Source organism: Mauremys mutica, chromosome 15, assembly GCF_020497125.1.
Source record: "Mauremys mutica isolate MM-2020 ecotype Southern chromosome 15, ASM2049712v1, whole genome shotgun sequence".
In the NCBI taxonomy this organism is placed as follows: Eukaryota; Metazoa; Chordata; order Testudines; family Geoemydidae; genus Mauremys; species Mauremys mutica.
The window spans coordinates 1880906-1903409 of NC_059086.1; the positions used below are offsets into that span (position 1 = coordinate 1880906).

The following is a 22504-nucleotide window of genomic DNA, read 5'->3' on the forward strand; positions in this document are numbered from 1 at the left end:
CATTGTGCCGGGTGCGGCACAGTCCCTGCCCTGAAGAGTTTCCAGTCCAAACAGTCAAAGGGTGGGAAGGGAAACTGAGGCACAGATCAGGTCAGGAACTTGCCCAGGGTCAGTGCTGGGCTAGGTGTTTTGAGTCCTTGTCTAGGGCCCTGGGCAATAGGCCACGCTACCGCCCAGGGCACTTGTGGGCACTATCGATCAGGGCCGGCTCCAGGCACCAGCTTAGCAAGCAGGTGCTTGGGGCGGCCACTCCGGAGAGGGGCGGCATGTCCAGCTATTCGGCGGCAATTCGGCGGAGGGTCCCTCGCTCCCACTCCGAGTGAAGGGCCTCCCGCTGAATTGCCGCAGATCGCGATCACGGCTTTTTGGGGCGGGGGGGGGGCTGCTTGGGGCGGCAAAACCCCTGGAGCCGGCCCTGCTGTCGATATAAAACAATGAACTCCCCTGTGATCCAGAGCTGGCTGGACCCGGGTCAAAGCAGGAGAGATCCAGGACTGGGGGTAATCAGCAAGGCGCTGCTGCCGCAACCGTGATCCCCCGTCCCGGCTCCAGAGGGAATCCTGTCCTGCCTGGGCCCAGGCCCGGCAGCGCCGCACGCAAGCCCAGCTGGGATGGGCGTCTGCGTGAGGGGCTGCCCAGGGGCTAAGGGGCTGATGCAACTGCTGTCCGGAAAAACATCTGGTGCCGATGTCCTCAGCTGTGCAGAGCCCCCAGGCAGCGGGAAGGCGGTGGAGGGGCTTGTCCCTGTCTGGCTTAACTGGCCCAGGGAAAGGGCCAAAGCCCGGCTGGTCTCAATCGGCCCTAGCTCCATTGGAGTCAGTGGGGCCAGATCCCCAGCTGGTGTGAATCCACCGCCGCTCCACTGGAGACTGTTTACACCAGCGGTAGCTCTGGTTCCCCAGTGCACTGAGGTACCCACCCCCCCGGCTCTGGGAGGGGGGAGGTTACAGCTCACAGAGGGAGTTTCACATCCCCAAACTGGCCTCATCATCTGCTCAGCTCCGGCTGGTCTGACCTGAATATTTACGACAGTCAGCAAAGGGGGCCAGGCCACAGGGAGCCTTAGGGCCAGATCCGCTACTGGAGGAAAGCCAAGGAGCTGCATGTACACTGACTTACACCTGCCGGGGATTGGGCCCCGCTGACTCCAAGAGAGTGACGCCCATTTACACCGCCGGGGATCTGGTCCAGGTGGAGAGCAGTGTTGGGGAGGGAATTGCCAGCAGGTGCCTCCAGGACCCCAGCCAGTGCTTGATCCTCAGTTACACCAAGGTGCTTCTACAGTGCTTCACCTGGAAATGGAACCCAGGAGTCCTGGCTCCCAGCCCCCCCTGCTCTAACCACCAGCCCCCACTCTCCTCCCAGAGCCAGGAGAGAACCCAGGAGTCCTGGCTCCCAGCCCCTCCTGCTCTAACCACCAGCCCCCACTCTCCTCCCAGAGCCAGGAGAGAACCCAGGAGTCCTGGCTCCCAGCCCCCCCTGCTCTAACCACCAGCCCCCACTCTCCTCCCAGAGCCAGGAGAGAACCCAGGAGTCCTGGCTCCCAGCCCCCGCTGCTCTAACCACCAGCCCCCACTCCCCTCCCAGGGCTGGGGAGAGAACCCAGGTGTCCTGGCTCCCAGCCCCCCCTGCTCTAACCACCAGCCCCCACTCCCCTCCCAGGGCTGGGGAGAGAACCCAGGAGTCCTGGCTCCCAGCCCCGTTGCTCTAACCACCAGCCCCCACTCCCCTCCCAGGGCTGGGGAGAGAACCCAGGAGTCCTGGCTCCCAGCCCCCGCTGCTCTAATCACCAGCCCCCACTCCCCTCCCAGGGCTGGGGAGAGAACCCAGGAGTCCACAATATTAAATTCCTTTAGCCCTGGGGCGTGGGGGCCGGGAGTCGGTTTCCTTTGCTTTGTGATCCCGCCGACTCCCAGGGCAGCTGAGCTAGTAGATAATGAAGGGATGATGGAAAACTCAAGGGAGGAGGCAGGTGTGTGGGGCAGACCCCAGGGGGCACCAGCAGGGGGGTGTTACCTGTGCTGGGAGGGCTCATGCGCATCCCCATAATGCATCCGACCAGTGGTCCACCTAGCCCAGAGTCTGGTGGCCAGTCCCTGGGGAGGGAAGAGACACGACGCCCCACAGTGGACAGTGCTGGGATAACCGCTGTTACGTGCCCAGCACACCCTAGGGGGAGCCCAGAACCACAGGAAATGCTCCTGCTGGCAGAGAGCAGCATGAGGCTCCTTTCCCAGCACACAGGGACCCCGAACCAGAGAGAGACGAAGCAGGCTGCTCCCTAGCACAGGGAGCACAGCTCCCCCCACGCTAGGCTGGGCTGACTGGCTGTAAACTGCTGAGCTCTCCCGCTTCTCTCCAGAGCCCCCTAGCCTGCAGGCAGGATCAGGAACAACCCCCCCAAACACACACACTCAGCCTGTCCCCATGGACGGTCAGACCCCCACCCCACCAGACTGAGTCCAGCCCCAGGGAGCACCAGTCGCTGGGCCTCTTTGCTACGCAGCACATCCAGCCTCTCCTCCTGCAGCCTGTGGCTTTGCCCGGCGGGGGAGGGAGCAGCCTTGGGCTCGGTTCTTTGAGATCCAGGGTTTGAAGCAGCCAAAGAAACGGCCATAAATCAACTCCCTGAGCTCCGCCAAGTGCTCCCCAGCCAAGGTGGCGGGGCCGGGGCTGGGCTGGGCTGCAGGTCAGCTGGGATGTGCACAGCGGATTGCAGGGCCAGGGTTCGGTGCTCCAGTTAGAGTCACTCCAGATTCACCGCTGGGGGCTGAGATCAGGATCCGGCCCTGACCCCACTGCAGTCAGGGGTGACTCTGGATTGACCCCGGGGAGCTGGGATCAGGATCTGGCCCGGCCCCCACTGCAGTCAGGGGTGACTCTGGATTGACCCTGGGGAGCTGAGATCAGGATCCAGCCCCTACCCCACTGCAGTCAGGGGTGACTCTTTGACCCCAGGAGGAACAGAGGTCAGGATCCAGCCCACACCTCTATGAGGCCGCCAGGTTTGGTCCCTTGACAGGGAGAACACCCCACTCCTGGCAGGTCCTTGAGTGGACCCCTCCCCCGCCAAAGTCCCCAATTTGGCAGCACCTGCATTAACCCTTTCCACACCCTGCTCTCTGCCTGGGGGGGGGCAGGAGCAGGTGGGGGCGGGGGACAGGGAGGGGTTAGGCTCCTCCTTCCCACCCCCTCCCACATCTATATTGACTCCCTGTGGGAGGTGAGTCCAGCACCTGGATCCTCTCACCCCAGCCACTCGGAGGGGTCAGCGCCCTCAAGGCCACATTCCTGCCCCCCTGCCTGGGAGAGGGGTTTGCTGGAGCAGCTCCTGCTTTGTGTCCTGCCTCGGGGATGTCAGCCTGCCTCAGGGGTCCCGCTGAACACCCCTCGGAGCTGTGCCAGCCTTCGGGCTGGGAGATTAGAGACATGAAAGAGACTGACCCTGGGTAGCAGGGGCTGCGGGTCGGGAGTGAGGGGCACTGGCAGAGCTGGGGGACCAGGGCCGGGCTAGCAGGGGCTGCGGGTCGGGAGTGAGGGGCACTGGCAGAGCTCGGGGGGCCGGGGCTGGGCTAGCAGGGGCTGCGGGTGGGGAGTGAGGGGCACTGGCAGAGCTCGGGGGGCCAGGGCTGGGCTAGCAGGGGCTGCGGGTCGGGAGTGAGGGGCACTGGCAGAGCTGGGGGGACCAGGGCCGGGCTAGCAGGGGCTGCGGGTCGGGAGTGAGGGGCACCAGCAGAGCTGGGGGGGAACCCAGGGCTGGCACTGGCAGAGCTGGGGGGGCTGTCTCAGGTGCCTGTGTACTTGAGCCACATGGGATATGGCCCCCTCGACCTCTGGCTGCCCTCGACGCCAGGCACCCCAGAGCCCGATGATCGCAGCTGGCATGGGGCAGGGCGGGGCTGGGGGTGGGATGGCTCAGGCTGCCTGGCCAGTGGCTTCTCTGTCCCAGCCTGAGGCATGACGCATCCGCCCAGCAGACCCCTCGGGACAAAGCCCCCAGCCTGGTGCTCCATCAACAGCAGCCCCCGCGTGGAAACCTGAGCCCGCAGGCGCTGCCATCCAGAGCCTTCCACTCATCGCTGTTGTGTTTACCCCGCAGACAGACAGAGGGGATGGATCTGAGACACCCTGTCGCTCTGTGGCAGAGAGCAGGGTCTAGTGGTTAGAGCTGGGAGCCAGGACTCCTGGGTTCTATCCTAGCTCTGGGAGGGGAGTGGGAGCTAGTGGTTAAAGCAGGGGGGCTGGGGGCCAGGACTCCTGGGTTCTATCCTAGCTCTGGGAGGGGAGTGGGGGCTAGTGGTTAGAGCAGGGGACCTGGGGGCCAGGACTCCTGGGTTCTATCCTAGCTCTGGGAGGGGAGTGGGAGCTAGTGGTTAAAGCAGGGGGGCTGGGGGCCAGGACTCCTGGGTTCTATCCTAGCTCTGGGAGGGGAGTGGGGGCTAGTGGTTAGAGCAGGGGGGCTGGGGGCCAGGACTCCTGGGTCTATTTCTTGGTAACGGTTTCCCCATTTATAAAATGGGGACAGTGCCCCTGACCCAGCTCTCAGATCTAGGGCTAAGATGGTGGAGTCTCCTGATTTGTTTAGGGTCCCCTGACCAGCTCCCCTCCCCAGTCCCAGCTATGATCACAAGGGAGACCGACATGCCCCCAAGGGTGGAAGTGGGGTGGCTCCCCTCCCCCTTCCAGTGGCAGCTGTTCCTCCAGCTCGGCCTGCGGGGGGGAGGGGGAGATCCTCCTGCTGGAGGTGGCCCCCCAGGGCCACAGTCCCACCTGACAGCTCTTCTGGGGGTTAATGTTTAAACCAAAAGGCCCCAGGCTTGTAATGGGCTCCCGCCCCCACTTAATCTGGGCAAATACCAGCTGGGGCTCTACTGGGCTGGGAGGCACCGGCCTAGGAGCCAGGACTCCTGGGTTCCATCCCCAGCCAGGGGATGGGGCTGGAGCCAGGACTCCTGGGTTCTCTCCCCACTCTGCCAGTGACCCCAGGCAAGTCATAGCCTCTCTCGGTGCCTCAGTTTCCACATTTGTAAAATAGGGGTAAGGATCCTCCCTGTGTCAATGTAGACTGAGCTGGTGGGGGCAGGGACTGTCTCTCACTCTGTCTGTCAGCTGCAGCCACCCAGGCTCTGATCTCAGCTCCTGCTGTGGGTGGGACCCAGCACAAACACCAGATAAGATCCCCTGTCCTTTATCAGATGGATTGTCTTTCCCTGGAGTTCTCGCTCCCTGGTTTCTTTATTGCAGGGTAGCTTGGCAGGCTGGGCCTGTGGATTTACTATTTAAATTACTGTGGCTCTCAAAAGCCTTGACCGACATCAGGGCCCCGTCGGGCCGGGCGCCGCCCAGACCCCAGCCGAGATCAGGGCCCCGTCGCGCCGGGCACTGCCCAGACCCCGGCCAAGATCAGAGCCCCGTCGGGCCGGGCACCGCCCTGACCCCGACCGAGATCAGGGCCCCGTCGGGTCGGGCGCCGCCCAGACCCCGACCGAGATCAGGGCCCCGTCGGGCCGGGCGCCGCCCAGACCCCGGCTGAGATCAGGGCCCCGTCGGGCCGGGCGCTGCCCAGACCCCAACTGAGATCGGGGCCCTGTCGGGCCGGGCGCTGCACAGACCCCGGCCGAGATCAGGGCCCCGTCAGGCCGGGCGCTGCACAGACCCCGGCCGAGATCAGGGCCCCGTTGGGCCGGGCGCTGCCCAGACCCCGACTGAGATCGGGGCCCCGTCGGGCCGGGCGCTGCCCAGACCCCGACCGAGATCGGGGCCCTGTCGGGCCGGGCACCGCCCCGACCCCGACCGAGATCAGGGCCCTGTCGGGCCGGGCACCGCCCCGACCCCGACCGAGATCAGGGCCCTGTCGGGCCGGGCACCGCCCCGACCCCGACCGAGATCAGGGCCCCGTTGGGCCGGGCGCTGCCCAGACCCCGGCCGAGATCGGGGCCCCGTCGGGCTGGGCGCTGCCCAGACCCCGGCCGAGATCAGGGCCCCGTCGGGCCGGGTGCTGCCCAGACCCCGACTGAGATCGGGGCACCATCGGGCCGGGTGCTGCTGAGATCAGGGCTGGTTGTGGTGTTTGTCTTCCATTGCCAGGAAGGAGCCTGGCTTCTCTCTGCCAGCCCAGCCCCAGCACAGGGAGAGGCAGAGAAAACAGCCAGTCCTGCTCTGAGACTCCGGCTCTAAGACAGGACAAAATCAGGAACATGTTTGGGCAAAAATAACCCAATAGAAAGTCCCCGCGGCAGTGGGTGTAAAGGGAAGTGTGCCGGTCACAGCTGGTGTAAATCAGGAACAGCTGCAGGGAAGGCAGTGGGGGTAGCCTGGGGTAAAGCTGGCGTAAACAAATGAGGAGCCGGTTCGCAATTGCCCCATCCTGGTTCAATATTCGTTCTGTGCCAGCCACGGGCCAAGGCAGCATGATCTGGTGCTTGGGGGCTGGGCTGCAGTCAGGACACCTGGGGCTGTGCCCAGGGGCGGCTCTAGGAATCCCACCGCCCCAAGCAGGGCGGCGCGCTGTGGGGCGCGCTCTGGCGGTCGCCGGTCCCGCGGCTCCGGGGGAGCTCCTGCAGGCATGACTGCGGAAGGTCCGCCGGAGCCGCCTGCCGCCCTGCTGGCAAAATGCCGCCCCAAGCGCGCGCTTGGCGTGCTGGGGTCTGGAGCCGGCCCTGGCTGTGCCACGCCTAGCACCGCAGGGCCCTGTCTCGGCCGGGGTCTGGGCAGCGCCCGGCCCAACAGGGCACTGTTCTTGGTTGGGGTCTGGGCAGCGCCCGGCGCGACGGGGCCCTGATCTCAGTCGGGGTCTGGGCAGCGCCCGGCACAACGGGGCCCTGATCTCGGCCGGGGTCTGGGCAGCGCCCGGCGCGACGGGGCCCTGATCTCAGTCAGGGTCTGGGCAGCGCCCGGCGCGACGGGGCCCTGATCTCAGTCAGGGTCTGGGCAGCGCCCGGCGCGACGGGGCCCTGATCTCAGTCGGGGTCTGGGCAGCGCCCGGCACGACGGGGCCCTGATCTCAGTCGGGGTCTGGGCAGCGCCCGGCACGACGGGGCCCTGATCTCAGTCGGGGTCTGGGCAGCGCCCGGCACAACGGGGCCCTGATCTCAGTCGGGGTCTGGGCAGCGCCCGGCACAACGGGGCCCTGATCTCGGCCGGGGTCTGGGCAGCGCCCGGCGCGAGGGGGCCCCGATCTCCACTGCACACTATTATCCTGTGAATAAGACTAGAAAAGATTGAATTTGTACTAACCCCTGGTGGGCCCTGGGCGCGGGCAGCAGCCGCCCGCCCCCCTCAGCACCCCAGTCCCGCGCCCGCCTGGCCCTGGCCTCGCCTGCTCCGTTCCCAGCGCCTGTAACTTTAACAGACTGAAAAGTTTCTTTCAGCCTTTCTGCTGCTCTCCTCCCATTAACCCCTCGGCTGCCGGCTGGAATTTCGCAACCATTCACCCCAGTGCTGGGGCCAGCAGCTCCCTGCCCCCTTCTCCTTTCGGGCCCAGCCAAGTTTCAGCCCAGGCAGCGTGGGTGGGTGGGGAGCCAGGCGGGGAGGGAAGCGTAAGCAGCACTGGCTCTGGCTCTGGCTCTGGCTCTGGAAGGGGCCAGGCTCTCCCTGGGCTTGGACTGGAGGTTTCAATCTTGTGCTGGGAACTTTTCTGACACCCGGGCGCCGGCGGCGGCTGAGAGACGCGGGGAGTCAGGTGTGGACACCGCGACGGGAGGCTGAGAGCGGGGCGAGCCCACCGGAGCCAGCTCTGTCTCGGGGCTCGCTTGGGGCTTCCTGGCCCAGTTGGGGGCAGGAATTTGTTTCCCCCGAGCCCCTGCAAACCAGCCTTCGAGGCCCGGATCCGCCGTGTGGAGCCAGCGCTGATTCGGGACCCGCCTGGACCAGTTCCAGCCTCGGGCCCCCTGGGTGTGTCCGTCAGGGCAGGGCTCCTGGCTCTGGCCCCCGCCTCAGTTCCAGGAGCGGGCGATTTGGGGGCTTGTTTCGGCTGGTAGAAGATGGGCAAGGCCTGCAGGTCCCTCCTGTGCGTGCTGGTGGCCTGCTGGCTGGGCACAGGCGCTGCCCAGTCGGGTGAGTACCCACCCTGAGCCCCTCCGCAGAGGCCTGGCTTCCAGGCTGTGCCAGGCGCTGGGGGAAACCGCTCTGGGCCCCGAGTCTGGCTCTCCCTCAAAGGGCTGCTGGGCCCCCGGGAGGCAGGGACCCTGTGCTTGGTGGGAGCCTTTGAAATCCTTCTGGAAGGGCCTGGGCTGGAGCTCAGGACACCTGGGTCCAACCCCTGGCTCTTCCGCGGCCTCCCATGGCAAGTAGGGCAGAGCCAACCCGCAGGATCGGGGCCATCTTCCCCTGTGCCCCACTGCATGCAGCGGCAGCTGGGTCCTAGAGGGTAGGGCAGAGGCCTGGGCCTATAGGAGACCTGGGTTCAAATCCTGACTCTGCCACAGACTCCCCGTGTGACCCTGGCCAAGTCCCTTCACCCCCACTGCACCTCGGTTTCCCCATTTGGGATAAGGCTCTTGCCCAGTCTCCCGGGCACGGGAAGGGTAAATCTCCCTTGGGTGTAGGGTGGGCTGGGATAGAGAGGAGGTCAGACTCCAGGACCTGCTCTCAAACTCGCTGTGCTTTGGGAGGCGCCCAGAGCCCACAATGAGGGGGGTGGAGAGGTGCCTGAAGAGGTGGATGCTAAAAATGGCTTCACCCCCAAGTACCCTGCAGGAACAGGACCTGTTCAGAGCCCAGCGGGGCCGGGACGGCAGGGGATTGCAGGTCGGGGCAGAGGGGCATTGGCAGAGCTGGGGGGCAGGGCTGGGACCCAGGGGGCTGTGGGGCAGGGCTGAGGGGCACCAGCAGAGCTGGGGGGCAGGGCTGGACCCAGGGGGCTGTGGGGCAGGGCTGAGGGGCACCGGCAGAGCTGGGGGGCAGGGCTGGGACCCAGGGGGCTGTGGGGCAGGGCTGAGGGGCACCAGCAGAGCTGGGGGGCAGGGCTGGACCCAGGGGGCTGTGGGGCAGGGCTGAGGGGCACCGGCAGAGCTGGGGGGCAGGGCTGGGACCCAGGAGATAGTGGGGCCGGGCTGAGGGGCAGGGCTGGACCCAGGGGGCTGGGGGGCAGGGCTGAGGGGTACCGGCAGAGCTGGGGGGCAGGGCTGGACCCAGGGGGCTGGGGGGCAGGGCTGGGGGGCACCGGCAGAGCTGGGGGGCAGGGCTGGACCCAGGGGGCTGGGGGGCAGGGCTGGGGGGCACCAGCAGAGCTGGGGGGCAGGGCTGGACCCAGGGGGCTGGGGGGCACCGGCAGAGCTGGGGGGCAGGGCTGGACCCAGGGGGCTGGGGGGCACCGGCAGGCTGTGCTGTGCATACCACACATGACGCCTCCTGGCTGGGAGAGTTTTGCACCTGCAGCTCCCCTCAGGCAGCGGCCGAGGGCCAGGGGCCAGGGGCCAGGACTGCCAGGGCAGGGCTGCGGGGGCAGGGCTGGAACCAGGGGGCTGGGGGGCAGGACTGCCAGGGCAGGGCTGCGGGGACGCTGCTCGGACCAGCCCCCCCCTCTCGAAGGGACCCAGAGCAGCTGAGGAGCCCGCCCTGCTGACCAGGGCCAGACATCTGGGACTGGTTACCGCTGGCCAGGCGGCGCCTGTGGTGCAGCAGGCCGGCCTGTACAGCCCCCGCCCTGAACCCAGGTGTCCGGGGGCCTTTCCCAACTGCTGAGGGACTCCTCCCCAGAGCTGGGTGCATTTCAGCCCCACACTGACCGTGTGAAATGTCTGGGGCTGGGACACTCGGTGGTTGTTATACAGCCCCTGCTAGCGCCTTGGGGCGCTGAGCTCTGCCCCTCGCACACACCAGGGCGGGTCAGGGTGTTCTTAGTATCATCTAAGGGGCCTCAGCTGAAAGGGCCCCGTCGTCCCGGGCGCTGCCCAGACCCCAGGTGAGATCAGGGCCCCGTCGCGCCGGGTGCTGCCCAGACCCCAGCCGAGATCAGGGCCCCGTCGCGCCGGGCGCTGCCCAGACCCCAGGTGAGATCGGGGCCCCGTCGCGCCGGGCGCTGCCCAGACCCCAGGTGAGATCAGGGCCCCGTCGTCCCGGGCGCTGCCCAGACCCCAGGTGAGATCAGGGCCCCGTCGCGCCGGGTGCTGCCCAGACCCCAGCCGAGATCAGGGCCCCGTCGCGCCGGGCGCTGCCCAGACCCCAGGTGAGATCGGGGCCCCGTCGCGCCGGGCGCTGCCCAGACCCCAGGTGAGATCAGGGCCCCATCGTCCCGGGCGCTGCCCAGACCCCAGGTGAGATCAGGGCCCCGTCGCGCCGGGTGCTGCCCAGACCCCAGCCGAGATCAGGGCCCCGTCGCGCCGGGCGCTGCCCAGACCCCAGGTGAGATCGGGGCCCCGTCGCGCCGGGCGCTGCCCAGACCCCAGGTGAGATCAGGGCCCCGTCGTCCCGGGCGCTGCCCAGACCCCAGGTGAGATCAGGGCCCCGTCGCGCCGGGCGCTGCCCAGACCCCAGCCGAGATCAGGGCCCCGTCGCGCCGGGCGCTGCCCAGACCCCAGGTGAGATCAGGGCCCCGTCGCGCCGGGTGCTGCCCAGACCCCAGGTGAGATCAGGGCCCCGTCGTCCCGGGCGCTGCCCAGACCCCAGGTGAGATCAGGGCCCCGTCGTCCCGGGCGCTGCCCAGACCCCAGCTGAGATCAGGGCCCTGTCGTGCTGGGCGCTGCCCAGAGACATGGGCCCTGCCCCCACGAGCTCTCACTTGACCAGCCCAGAGGAGGACGATTCTCCTCATTTCCCAGAGAGATGCAGGGACTGACCCTAGGCCCTCCAGGAGCGTGTGCCCAGCCCCCCGTCTCTGAGCCCAGCCAGGCTCTCGGGGGTGAGTCCCAGGCCCTGAGATCTCTGCAGCCGCCGGGACGGGCTGGGAACAGCTGCCCGGGGGCCTGGCCCCAGCCCCTCCGCCGGAAGCTTGGAGGGGAGAAATGAAAGAGGAAATAAATAGTTTTGAACCACAACAGAAGGAGGGGGCGGGGGTGGGGGTGTCATGCTCCAGGCCGGTGCCTGTGGCTGATACACACAGCTGGGGGGGCGGGAGTTGGGGGCTGGGCTGTGCAGAGCTCTCAGGCTGCTGGGACCCACAAGCCCCCAGAGTGAGGAGCGGGGCCCTTGCCAAGTCCCTTCTGCTTCCCACGCCCTGGAATGTGGCTCCCCTTCTCGAGGGGGGGGTCTGGGAAGGTCCCTGCTCGAGGGGGCTGCAGCATAATCATCTGTCATTCGCCGCTGGGGAAACCGAGGCACAGTGGGGCGGGCAGGGACTGTCCAAGGCAATGCAGAGACTCAGTGGCCAAGCCAGGGATGGAACCCAGGTGTCCTGATTCCCAGCGCTCTGCTGTGCGCAGGCATTCAGGTGCCAGGCCTGGGGGCGGCCATGCCCACCCCATCCACCAGTGTCTGCCAGTGCGCCCAGCACGAGGCAGGCCCCTCCCACGTAATGCCGGCTCGTGCATTCCCTCCACGCTGTGCCAGCCGAGTGCCTCCTGCCCCCCAGCGTGCAGGGGGGTCTGTCACCCTGCCCCACCTTACCCAACACCCCAGAGAGCAGGGCCCTCGGAACGAGCCCCCTGGGTTCACTCCCAGCAGGTGCAGCCAGTCGCAGGCGTCAGGGCCAGAGCCCCAGGGGTCAGGAGGGACGTCCCCTCGAACCCCAGCCCATGGGCCGGCTCTGGGTGAAAACCAGCCTCTGGCTGGCTCTAGAACTTCAGGGCTGGTGCTGTCCCAGGGGCTCATGATGATTTACATCCCTGGGATGTAGGTATACACGGGTCCCTCGCCCAGCAGAGATGCGGCTGCTTCTGAGGTGGGGCGCGGGGGCTGGTTATACAGGGATCCCTCGCCTGGAGCTCAGATGCAGCCACCTCTGGGGTGGGGCGCGGGGGCTGGTTATCCACCGATCCCTCACCTGGAGCCGAGGTGCAGCCACCTCTGGGGTGGGGTGCGGGGGCTGGTTATCCCTGGATCCCTCACCTGGAGTCGAGGTGCAGCCACCTCTGGGGTGGGGGGCAGGGGCTGGTTATCCCTGGATCCCTCACCTGGAGTCGAGGTGCAGCCACCTCTGGGGTGGGGGGCAGGGGCTGGTTATCCCTGGATCCCTCACCTGGAGCCGAGGTGCAGCCACCTCTGGGGTGGGGGGCAGGGACTGGTTATCCCTGGATCCCTCACCTGGAGCCGAGGTGCAGCCACCTCTGGGGTGGGGTGCGGGGGCTGGTTATCCACGGATCCCTCACCTGGAGCCGAGGTGCAGCCACCTCTGGGGTGGGGTGCGGGGGCTGGTTATCCCTGGATCCCTCACCTGGAGCCGAGGTGCAGCCACCTCTGGGGTGGGGTGCGGGGGCTGGTTATCCCTGGATCCCTCGCCTGCAGCTGAGGTGCAGCCACCTCTGGGGTGGGCACAGGGGCTGTTTGTACAGAGATCCAGGGAACCTGAGGTGCAGCTGCTCCCATACCCAGGGGATTCTGGGGGGCAGCCTCTGGCACTGGACCCCTTCATCTTGTCTCTCCTCCTGCCCCACCCACAGACCTGCACTTCCTGGAGAACCCCTCGAACCAGACCGCGTCCCTGGGCAAGGACGTGCGGCTGCGCTGCGCCATACAGCTGAGCCAGGAGCTGCCCGAGATCAGCTGGCTGCGGGACGGGCAGGCGCTGGAGCTGGCCGACAGCAACCAGGTGCAGATGCCCATAAACGAGAATGTCTGGCTGGCCATCAGCGAGCTCAGGTGAGCGGGGGCCTGGCGGGGAGGTGTCTGGGGGGCACAGCAGCTCCTGGGGACCAGGCAGGGTCCCCCCTGCCTCCTCACATGGCGGCTGCGTGGCCCGGTAAGGGAGGAGCCGGGATCCTGGGCCAGATGGGCCCATTGGTCTCCCCTGGGGTGGGAGGGACAGGGACACGGGGCTGGTGGCCCATTGCTCTGATCTGGGAAGCCGGGAGGGGATGGGGCTGGTGGCCCGTCGCTCTGATCTGGGAAGCTGGGGAGGGGACGGGGCTGGTGGCCCGTCGCTCTGATCTGGGAAGCCGGGGGGGGGACAGGGCTGGTGGCCCGTCGCTCTGATCTGGGAAGCCAGGGAGGGGACAGGGCTGGTGGCCCGTCGCTCTGAACTGGGTAGCCGGGGGGGACGGGGCTGGTGGCCCGTCGCTCTGATCTGGGTAGCCGGGGGGGACGGGGCTGGTGGCCCGTCGCTCTGATCTGGGTAGCCGGGGGGGACGGGGCTGGTGGCCCGTCGCTCTGATCTGGGTAGCCGGGGGGGACACGGGGCTGGTGGCCCGTCGCTCTGATCTGGGTAGCCGGGGGGGACGGGGCTGGTGGCCCGTCGCTCTGATCTGGGAAGCCGGTGGGGGGACGGGGCTGGTGGCCCGTTGCTCTGATCTGGGAAGCCGGGGGGGACGGGGCTGGTGGCCCGTCGCTCTGATCTGGGAAGCCGGGGGGGACACGGGGCTGGTGGCCCCTCGCTCTGATCTGGGAAGCCGGGGGGGGGGGGGGGGGGGGGTGGCCCGTCGCTCTGATCTGGGAAGCTGGGGAGGGGACGGGGCTGGTGGCCCGTCGCTCTGATCTGGGAAGCCGGGGGGGGGATGGGGCTGGTGGCCCGTCGCTCTGATCTGGGTAGCCGGGGGGGACGGGGCTGGTGGCCCGTCGCTCTGATCTGGGAAGCCGGTGGGGGGACGGGGCTGGTGGCCCGTCGCTCTGATCTGGGAAGCCGGGGGGGGGGACGGGGCTGGTGGCCCGTCGCTCTGATCTGGGAAGCCGGGGGGGACACGGGGCTGGTGGCCCATCGCTCTGATCTGGGAAGCCGGGGGGGGGGGGGGGGGGACGGGGCTGGTGGCCCGTCGCTCTGATCTGGGAAGCCGGTGGGGGGACGGGGCTGGTGGCCCGTCGCTCTGATCTGGGAAGCCGGGGGGGGACGGGGCTGGCGGAGGCCCCTGTGTTGGCCCCGTTGGGGAGAGGAGGGGGCTGGGAGAGAGGCAGATGAAGGGTTGGGGGGGTGATATTGGGAGACACCCCCCCCATCGTGGAGCCCATAATATCCCCTCAATAATAATTATTTGCCTTAGGTGGGCAGCCCCTAAACACCCACCTAAGGTCCCTGTCCGGGGGCGAGCGGTGGGGCCTCACTGGGCCAGGTGGTGCCCGCCCTGCTCACGCTCCCTCTCCGCCCCGCAGCATCCCGTCCGTGCAGCTCTCCGATGCGGGCAGCTACCAGTGCGTCCTGTGGGTGAACGGGGAGGAGGTGCTGTCCGATGCCGCCCACCTGGGGCTGGAAGGTGAGTGTCCCTGTGCCAGCGCAGGGGTGGGGCATGCACAGCCCTGATCCTGCCACGGGCACCACGCCAGGGGGCCCGGCATGGGGCTCAGGGCAGTGTCTGAATAAAGGGGAATGCAGCGACGCTGCCTGGGTCTGCAGAGAGCCTGAGCCCATCGCTGGGTGTGGGGAGCTGCCCCGAGTGTGAGTGACGCAGCGACGCTGCCTGGGTCTGCAGAGAGCCTGAGCCCGTCGCTGGGTGCGGGGAGCTGCCCTGAGTGTGAGTGACGCTGCCTGGGTCTGCAGGGAGCCTGAGCCCATCGCTGGGTGTGGGGAGCTGCCCTGAGTGTGAGTGACGCTGCCTGGGTCTGCAGGGAGCCTGAGCCCGTTGCTGGGTGGGGGGAGCTGCCCTGAGTGTGAGTGACGCTGCCTGGGTCTGCAGGGAGCCTTAGCCCGTCGCTGGGTCGGGAGAGCTGCCCCGAGTGTGAGTGACGCTGCCTGGGTCTGCAGGGAGCCTGAGCCCGTTTCTGGATCGGGGGAGCTGCCCCGAGTGTGAGTGACGCTGCCTGGGTCTGCAGGGAGCCTGAGGCCATCGCTGGGTGGGGGGAGCTGCCCTGAGTGTGAGTGACGCGGCGACGCTGCCTGGGTCTGCAGGGAGCCTGAGCCCATCGCTGGGTGGGGGGAGCTGCCCTGAGTGTGAGTGACGCGGCGACGCTGCCTGGGTCTGCAGGGAGCCTGAGCCCGTCGCTGGGTGGGGGGAGCTGCCCTGAGTGTGAGTGACGCGCCGACGCTGCCTGGGTCTGCAGGGAGCCTGAGCCCATCTCTGGGTGGGGGGAGCTGCCCTGAGTGTGAGTGACGCTGCCTGGGTCTGCAGGGAGCCTGAGGCCATCGCTGGGTGGGGGGAGCTGCCCTGAGTGTGAGTGACGTGGCGACGCTGCCTGGGTCTGCAGGGAGCCTGAGCCCGTCGCTGGGTGGGGGGAGCTGCCCCGAGTGTGAGTGATGCTGCCTGGGTCTGCAGGGAGCCTGAGCCCGTCGCTGGGTGGGGGGAGCTGCCCTGAGTGTGAGTGACGTGGCGACGCTGCCTGGGTCTGCAGGGAGCCTGAGCCCGTCGCTGGGTGGGGGGAGCTGCCCCGAGTGTGAGTGATGCTGCCTGGGTCTGCAGGGAGCCTGAGCCCGTCGCTGGGTGGGGGGAGCTGCCCCGAGTGTGAGTGACGCTGCCTGGGTCTGCAGGGAGCCTGAGCCCATCGCTGGGGAGCTGCCCCGGTATCTTGCTGGGGTGCTAACACCCAACCCCACTGCTCTGGGGACTCTCTGCAGGGCAGTGTGGGGAGAGGGCAGCTAGAGATGCCCCAGCTCCGGGGGGCCCCCCAGTATCCATCCGAGTGGGGGTGACACTCTGCATGGGTGGAGCCCTGGAGGATGGACTAGTCTGAATGCAGCTCTGCCCTCCCCCAGGTCTGCCCTTCTTCTCCGAGGAGCCCCAGGAGCTGGAGGTGGCAGCTGACACCCCCTTCAACCTGAGCTGCAGCGCCCAGGGCCCCCCCGAGCCGGTGCAGATCATCTGGCTGCAAGACGGGGCCCCCCTCAACTCCCTGGTGGACCCCCTGGCACGGGTGCCCTCCACGCTGGCCGTGAACAGTGAGTGTGGTGGAGGTGTCCCCTTGGGGGCGGGGGGTGGGGGGCCAGAGGGCAGAGTCCCCCCAACTGTGGGCTCTGTAGAACAGGGTCCTTGGGAGCGGGGGATGGGGAAGGAGGCAGGGGCGGGGGTGGGGGGAGCAGCCAGCAGCGGCGTGCGCTGGCCTCCATCTCCATTCAGTGGGGGCCCTCGCTGCCCCCCCCCGGCCCCACTCTCAATAGGCCGCTTGTCTCCAGCCCGCGGCCCCTTTTGTCGCCTGCCTGGAAGGTGGCATCGGTCACTGGCGGCGGCTGGTTCTCCAGGGCTGAGGCTGGGCACTCTCCAGGCGTGGGAATGGCTCCTGCAATCCCAGCAGACGCTGCTGTTATTGTAGGGTCGCTGCTGGGCAGAGCCGCCGGCCGCAGGGTGTTTACTGCAGAGTCAGCCGCTCAGACCTGCCGTGTCAGCAGGACGAGTCCCCCTGCGGGCAGCAATCAGGGCACTTTCTACAGGCTGGAAACAGCCGGGATCCTTGGGGCACCTTCGAGCCGAAGCTGTAAAGCCCCTTGGGGGGATGCCTGGCGGGGAGCATGCCTGGGAGGTGCCTTGCCAAGGGGGGCAGTGGGGTGACCTGCTGCTGACGCTCGCACTGTCTTGTCAGCTGCTGGAAACGGGCCACCGTGATTGCATTGGCCTCGTTAGCCCTGCAAAGCGATTTCCCTCCCTCGGGGTTCACCCCTTCTTGTCAACGGCCACTTCCACCTTCACCGGACTGGCTCGGTAGCACTGACCCCTCATACCTGCCTGCATGTTCCCCTCCAGCATCCCGCCAAGTGCGGGGAGCCCACGAAAGCTTGGGCCCAAATACATCTGCCAGTCTCGAAGGGGCCACGAGCAGGGCCGGCTTTAGGCCGATTCCCCCGATTCCTCCAAATCGGGCCCCGCGCCCGCGCCTAGGAGGGCCCCACGCCCACGCCTAAGAGGGCCCCGCGCCTAGGAGGGCCCCATGCCCGCGCCTAGGAGGGCCCCGCGCCTAGGAGGGCCCCATGCCCGCGCCTAGGAGGGCCCCGCGCCTAGGAGGGCCCCGCGCCCGCGCCTAGGAGGGCCCCGCGCCCGCGCCTAGGAGGGCCGAATTTTGTAATTGTTACTCCCCCAGTGGCGGTCCGGGTCTTTGGCAGGACTTGGGCGGCGGGTCCTTCACTCGCTCCGGATCTCTGGCGGCATTTCAGCGGCGGGTCCTTCGGAGCGGCGGAAGACCCGGAGCGAGGGGAGGACGTGCTGCTGAAGACCCAGCCCGCCTCCGGGTATTCGAACGGGGCCCCGCGCTTCCTAAAGCCGGCCCTGGCCACAGGACCCTCATTGTGCTGATACAGACACACAGCTCCCGGAGCAGGACCAGGACCAGGACCAGGGAGGTGCCCCATTGGCCGTGTGCACCGTGTCCAGGGCCCCGAAGCCAGAAGGAGCAGGGCCCCTACCCGTGTGCCTGACGGTCCCGGGCCCTCCCTTCCCCCCGCCCCAGCCCCCCCGGCACGCACGTGGCCAGCCCGGCTCTGCTGACTCAGGCTGGGGGAATGGGCAGCAGATGCCGGAGGTGACCGGGGTGTGAGTCAGGCTGGGGGAGGAGGGACAGGAGAGGGGCTGAGATGGGGGCTGGGGGGCTCTGGAGCAGCAGGGTGGGGGGGTGCAGCGGCACCAGGTGCAGTGCTGGGCTGGGCCATGTCCCTCCCGGGCAGACCCAGCTGGTGGGTCAGGGCACAGGCAGCTCCGGCTGGTGCCACCACAGGGCCCGGCGTGGGAGCAGTGTCCATGGCCGGCGTGGGAGTGATAGTCCCCCCCCCCCGCCAGACATGGGGCCCAGCCAGGCTGGGCGGGGAGGGGGTCGCTGCAGACCTCACTCCGCAGAGGGGGCTGGGAATGGAGGAGCGGGGGGGTGGGCAGGGGGTGCGGTTCTAGGGGGCTGGGGGCAGGGGAGCCAGGGCGAGGGGTGAATGCAGGACGTGGGGGGCTCTGGCACGGGGGGCACAGGGGGTGCAAATCCCTGGAGATTGTTTTCCCTGCCGCCCCTGGGCAGGCTCCCAACCCCCCTCAGTCCAGCCCCCAGCCCTGTCTGAGGTCCCTGCGCTGGGGCTGCGGCCGGGGAGCCAGACCCGGAAACGCCGACCACATGGCGGGAGCTGGGGACTGGCCAAGCCGGCTGGGAGGGAGCCTGGGCCCCAGATGTGCCGGGGGAGGGGGGGACACTGCCAGGCTGGGGGGCCTGTGGGAAGCTGGTTCCACTCGCTCGGCCGCCCCGGGCAGGCACCGGCTGAGCTCCCGGAGCACGGCGTGGACAGACCCACGCCGCGCTGCCCTGCCCCCTCTGCCCCCTGCCCGGCCGGGGCAGGCACCGGCTGAGCTCCCGGAGCACGGCGTGGACAGACCCACGCCGCGCTGCCCTGCCCCCTCTGCCCCCTGCCCGGCCGGGGCAGGCACCGGCTGAGCTCCCGGAGCACGGCGTGGACAGACCCACGCCGCGCTGCCCTGCCCCCTCTGCCCCCTGCCCGCCCGGGGCAGGCACCGGCTGAGCTCCCGGAGCACGGCGTGGACAGACCCACGCCGCGCTGCCCTGCCCCCTCTGCCCCCTGCCCGGCCGGGGCAGGCACCGGCTGAGCTCCCGGAGCACGGCGTGGACAGACCCACGCCGCGCTGCCCTGCCCGGCCGGGGCAGGCACCGGCTGAGCTCCCGGAGCACGGGGTGGACAGACCCACGCCGCGCTGCCCTGCCCCCTCTGCCCCCTGCCCGGCCGGGGCAGGCACCGGCTGAGCTCCCGGAGCACGGCGTGGACAGACCCACGCCGCGCTGCCCTGCCCCCTCTGCCCCCTGCCCGGCCGGGGCAGGCACCGGCTGAGCTCCCGGAGCACGGCGTGGACAGACCCACGCCGCGCTGCCCTGCCCCCTCTGCCCCCTGCCCGCCCGGGGCAGGCACCGGCTGAGCTCCCGGAGCACGGCGTGGACAGACCCACGCCGCGCTGCCCTGCCCCTCTGCCCCCTGCCCGCCCGGGGCAGGCACCGGCTGAGCTCCCGGAGCACGGCGTGGACAGACCCACGCCGCGCTGCCCTGCCCCCTCTGCCCCCTGCCCGGCCGGGGCAGGCACCGGCTGAGCTCCCGGAGCACGGGGTGGACAGACCCACGCCGCGCTGCCCTGCCCCCTCTGCCCCCTGCCCGGCCGGGGCAGGCACCGGCTGAGCTCCCGGAGCACAGGGTGGACAGACCCACGCCGCGCTGCCCTGCCCCCTCTGCCCCCTGCCCGGCCGGGGCAGGCACCGGCTGAGCTCCCGGAGCACGGGGTGGACAGACCCACGCCGCGCTGCCCTGCCCCCTCTGCCCCCTGCCCGGCCAGGGCAGCCTGCCTGGGACTGCGCTGCCTGGTGCACTGGGGTGCGGGGGCTGGGGACAGGGCCCCAGGCTAGGCAGGGGGGCAGGGAGTGGGGAGGTGCCAGGGACTTGGAGGGGACTGAGGGGGACTGGGAATTTGCCCCACAGCCGCTCCCTGCCAGTGGCCCGGCCCGGCCTCCTGAGCAATCTGGCCTTGGGCTGAAGACCCAGCACCCCCCGTGCCCAGGGCCCCTTCCCCCAGTCCCTGCGGGGGACGCCCTGATAAGCTGGAGGCGCCATGACCTTGGGGGACGGGAGGAGGCTGCAGGAGCCAGTGCTGGGAACAGGGAGGGATGGGAACACTTGGCACTGACGCCCCCTCGCCCGGCCAGACCCGGCCAGGAAAGCTGGGGCGGGGGTCAGCAGGGGGGCGCTGCGGGGCAGGAGTGAGGAGCACCACGGGGGGGAGGTAGGGCTGCAATGGCGGGGGGCTGCGGGTGGGGGCGAGGGGCACCGGGGCGGCGGGGGGCTGCGGGTCGGGGGTGAGGGGCACCGGGGTGGCGGGGGGCTGCGGGTCGGGGTGAGGGGCACCGGGGTGGCGGGGGGCTGCGGGTCGGGGGAGAGGGGCACCGGGGTGGCGGGGGGCTGCGGGTGGGGGTGAGGGGCACCGGGGTGGCGGGGGGCTGCGGGTCGGGGGGAGGGGCACCGGGGGGGCGGGGGGCTGCGGGTCGGGGGGGAGGGGCACTGGGGCGGCGGGGGGCTGCGGGTCGGGGGTGAGGGGCACCGGGGTGGCGGGGGGCTGCGGGTGGTGGTGAGGGGCACCGGGGTGGCGGGGGGCGGCGGGTCGGGGTGAGGGGCACCGGGGTGGCGGGGGGCTGCGGGTCGGGGGGGAGGGGCACCGGGGGGGCGGGAGGCTGCGGGTCGGGGGTGAGGGGCACCGGGGTGGCGGGGGGCGGCGGGTCGGGGGGGAGGGGCACCAGGGTGGCGGGGGGCTGCGGGTGGGGGTGAGGGGCACTGGGGGGTAGCCTGGTCCCTTTGCCCCATGCTCTCATCCCCTCCCCCTGCTTTGCCCCTTCCAGGCCTGAACAGAAGCGCCTCGTTCTCCTGTGAAGCCCACAATGCCAAGGGCGTGGCCACCTCCCGGACCGCGGCCGTGACAGGTTAGGGGCCGGGCCCTGCCCGCGGCTGCTGGGCTCCCCACTGCACTGGGGAGGGCGCGTCCCAGGTTGCTGGGGGGGGGGAGGCAAGCCCCTGCCTCAGTTCCCCCCTGAGCCCCCAGAGGGTCCCTCAGGATAGCCCCCCCGCCCAGCCGGAATGCCCTGGAGCACGGATGTGGGGTGACGGGGGGCACAGGCTGGGGCAGCCCCTGAGCCCTCCCCCATTTGCCACCTGCAGTGGTCCCCCAGCGGCCGAGGAGCCTGGTGCTGGTGACACGCAGCGAGAGCGCCCTGGAGGTGGCCTGGGAGCCGGGGGCCAGCGGGGCGTCGCCCCTCAGCGTCTGCACCGTCCAGGTACGCTCGGCCTGGGGCTGGTCCGGGGGGATCGGGGCCCGGAGCACATGGGATGGGGAGGCTGAGCACACGGGGGGCTGATCCGTGGGGATCGGGGCTCTTAGGGGGCCGAGCACACGGGGGGCTGATCCGTGGGGATCGGGGCTCTTAGGGGGCTGAGCACACGGGATGCAGGGGCTGAGCACACGGGGGGCTGATCCGTGGGGGTCAGGGATCATAGGGGGCTGAGCACATGGGATACGGGGGCTGAGCACACAGGAGGCTGATCCGTGGGGATTGGGGCTCTTAGGGGGCCGAGCACACGGGGGGCTGATCCGTGGGGATCGGGGCTCTTAGGGGGCTGAGCACACGGGAGGCTGATCCGTGGGGATCGGGGCTCTTAGGGGGCTGAGCACACGGGGGGCTGATCCGTGGGGATCGGGGCCCTGAGCACATGGGATGGGGAGGCTGAGCACATGGGGGGCTGATCCGTGGGGATCGGGGCTCTTAGGGGGCTGAGCACACGGGAGGCTGATCCATGGGGATCGGGGCTCTTAGGGGGCTGAGCACACGGGGGGCTGATCTGTGGGGATCGGGGCCCTGAGCACACGGGATGGGGGCCCCAGGGAGCTGAGCACACAGGCCGGCTCCGGGGTTGGGGGGATGTTATGGGGGTGAATATCCTTGGCAGGGAGGGGATTGGTCACACAGGGCGTTAAGCAGGTGGGGGGGAGGTGACACGGGGGGGCAGCCGGCCCCCCATTTCCTGTGCCCCTCCCCTCGCTGAGAAAGAGGAAGTACAAGTTGCTGAGTGCCCGGATTTGGGTTTTATGAAAGAATCCGGCTTCCCACTTCTGCTTTCCCCGGAGCCCGGACGTCCCGTCCCCGAACCCGAGGCAGGCTGTGACGCCCCCCCCCGCCCCCGCTGTGACGCCCCCCCGCCCCCGCTGTGACGCCCCCCCCCCAGCTGTGACTGCTCCCCCCCCACCAGCTGTGTCTGCTGCCCAGCCCGGTGCGCCCAGGAAAACGAAACTGGGGAGGGGAAGGGAGTTTCCATGGGGGGACCGTTGCCCCGCCCTGCCGCCCTTCAGCCTCCTGCGATGGGGATGGAGCTGAGAAACCTTCCCTCCCTCCCCCGCCGTGGGGCTGGGGGGTCAGGACTGGCCCAGCAGCGAATGCAGCTAGTGGCCCAGTTCTGGGCCGCCCCACTGGTGCGAGAGCTGCCTCCTCTGCAGCCTGGAGCTGCCTAACTCTGCTCCCCTAAGAATGGGGGTCAGGGGCCTGGGGCACCCCATGGCTTGCAAGGGGGATTGAAGAGGAACCTGGACACCTGCAGGCAGGGGAGGGGGCACCCCAGACTGGGCCCCACCCCCACGAATGCCCCGCTGTCTCCTCCAGGCTGTGCGCACCGACCAGGACCTCAGCACCGTCCCCGCCGAGGCCATGTACAACCAGACCCTCAATGTGCCGCCCTTCCACCACCTCATCCAGGGGCTGGCGCCCTTCGCCTCCTACCACGTCCGCGTGGCCTGCCGCAGCGGGGCCGGCGCCTCCCGCTGGACCCACTGGGTGCCCATGGAGACCCTGGAAGGGGGTGAGGGGTGTCAACAGGCCCGGGGGGCTGAGCAGGGAGGGCAGTGGGGTCTGGTGGGTTAGAGCTGGGGGGGAGGGCTGGGAGCCAGGACTCCTGGGTTCCATCCCCGGCTCTGGGAGGGGACTGGGGTCTAGTGGTTAGAGCAGAGGGGCTGGGAGCCTGGACTCCTGGGTTCCATCCCCGGCTCTGGGA

General features: G+C 69.3%; 1 protein-coding gene across 1 annotated transcript in view; it reads left to right on the forward strand.

Moving 5' to 3' along the window:
* The first annotated feature begins 7174 nt into the window (after positions 1-7174).
* Positions 7175-22504, forward strand: part of AXL (AXL receptor tyrosine kinase) — a 28001-nt gene continuing 12671 nt past the window's right edge. Inside the window, exons 1-7 of the mRNA XM_044989106.1 lie at positions 7175-8055; positions 12537-12735; positions 14176-14276; positions 15710-15892; positions 20308-20388; positions 20624-20739; positions 22117-22312. Coding sequence (XP_044845041.1) covers positions 7983-8055; positions 12537-12735; positions 14176-14276; positions 15710-15892; positions 20308-20388; positions 20624-20739; positions 22117-22312 — 949 coding nt within the window. The 5' untranslated portion in view covers positions 7175-7982. The remainder of the gene's footprint in view (positions 8056-12536; positions 12736-14175; positions 14277-15709; positions 15893-20307; positions 20389-20623; positions 20740-22116; positions 22313-22504) is intronic.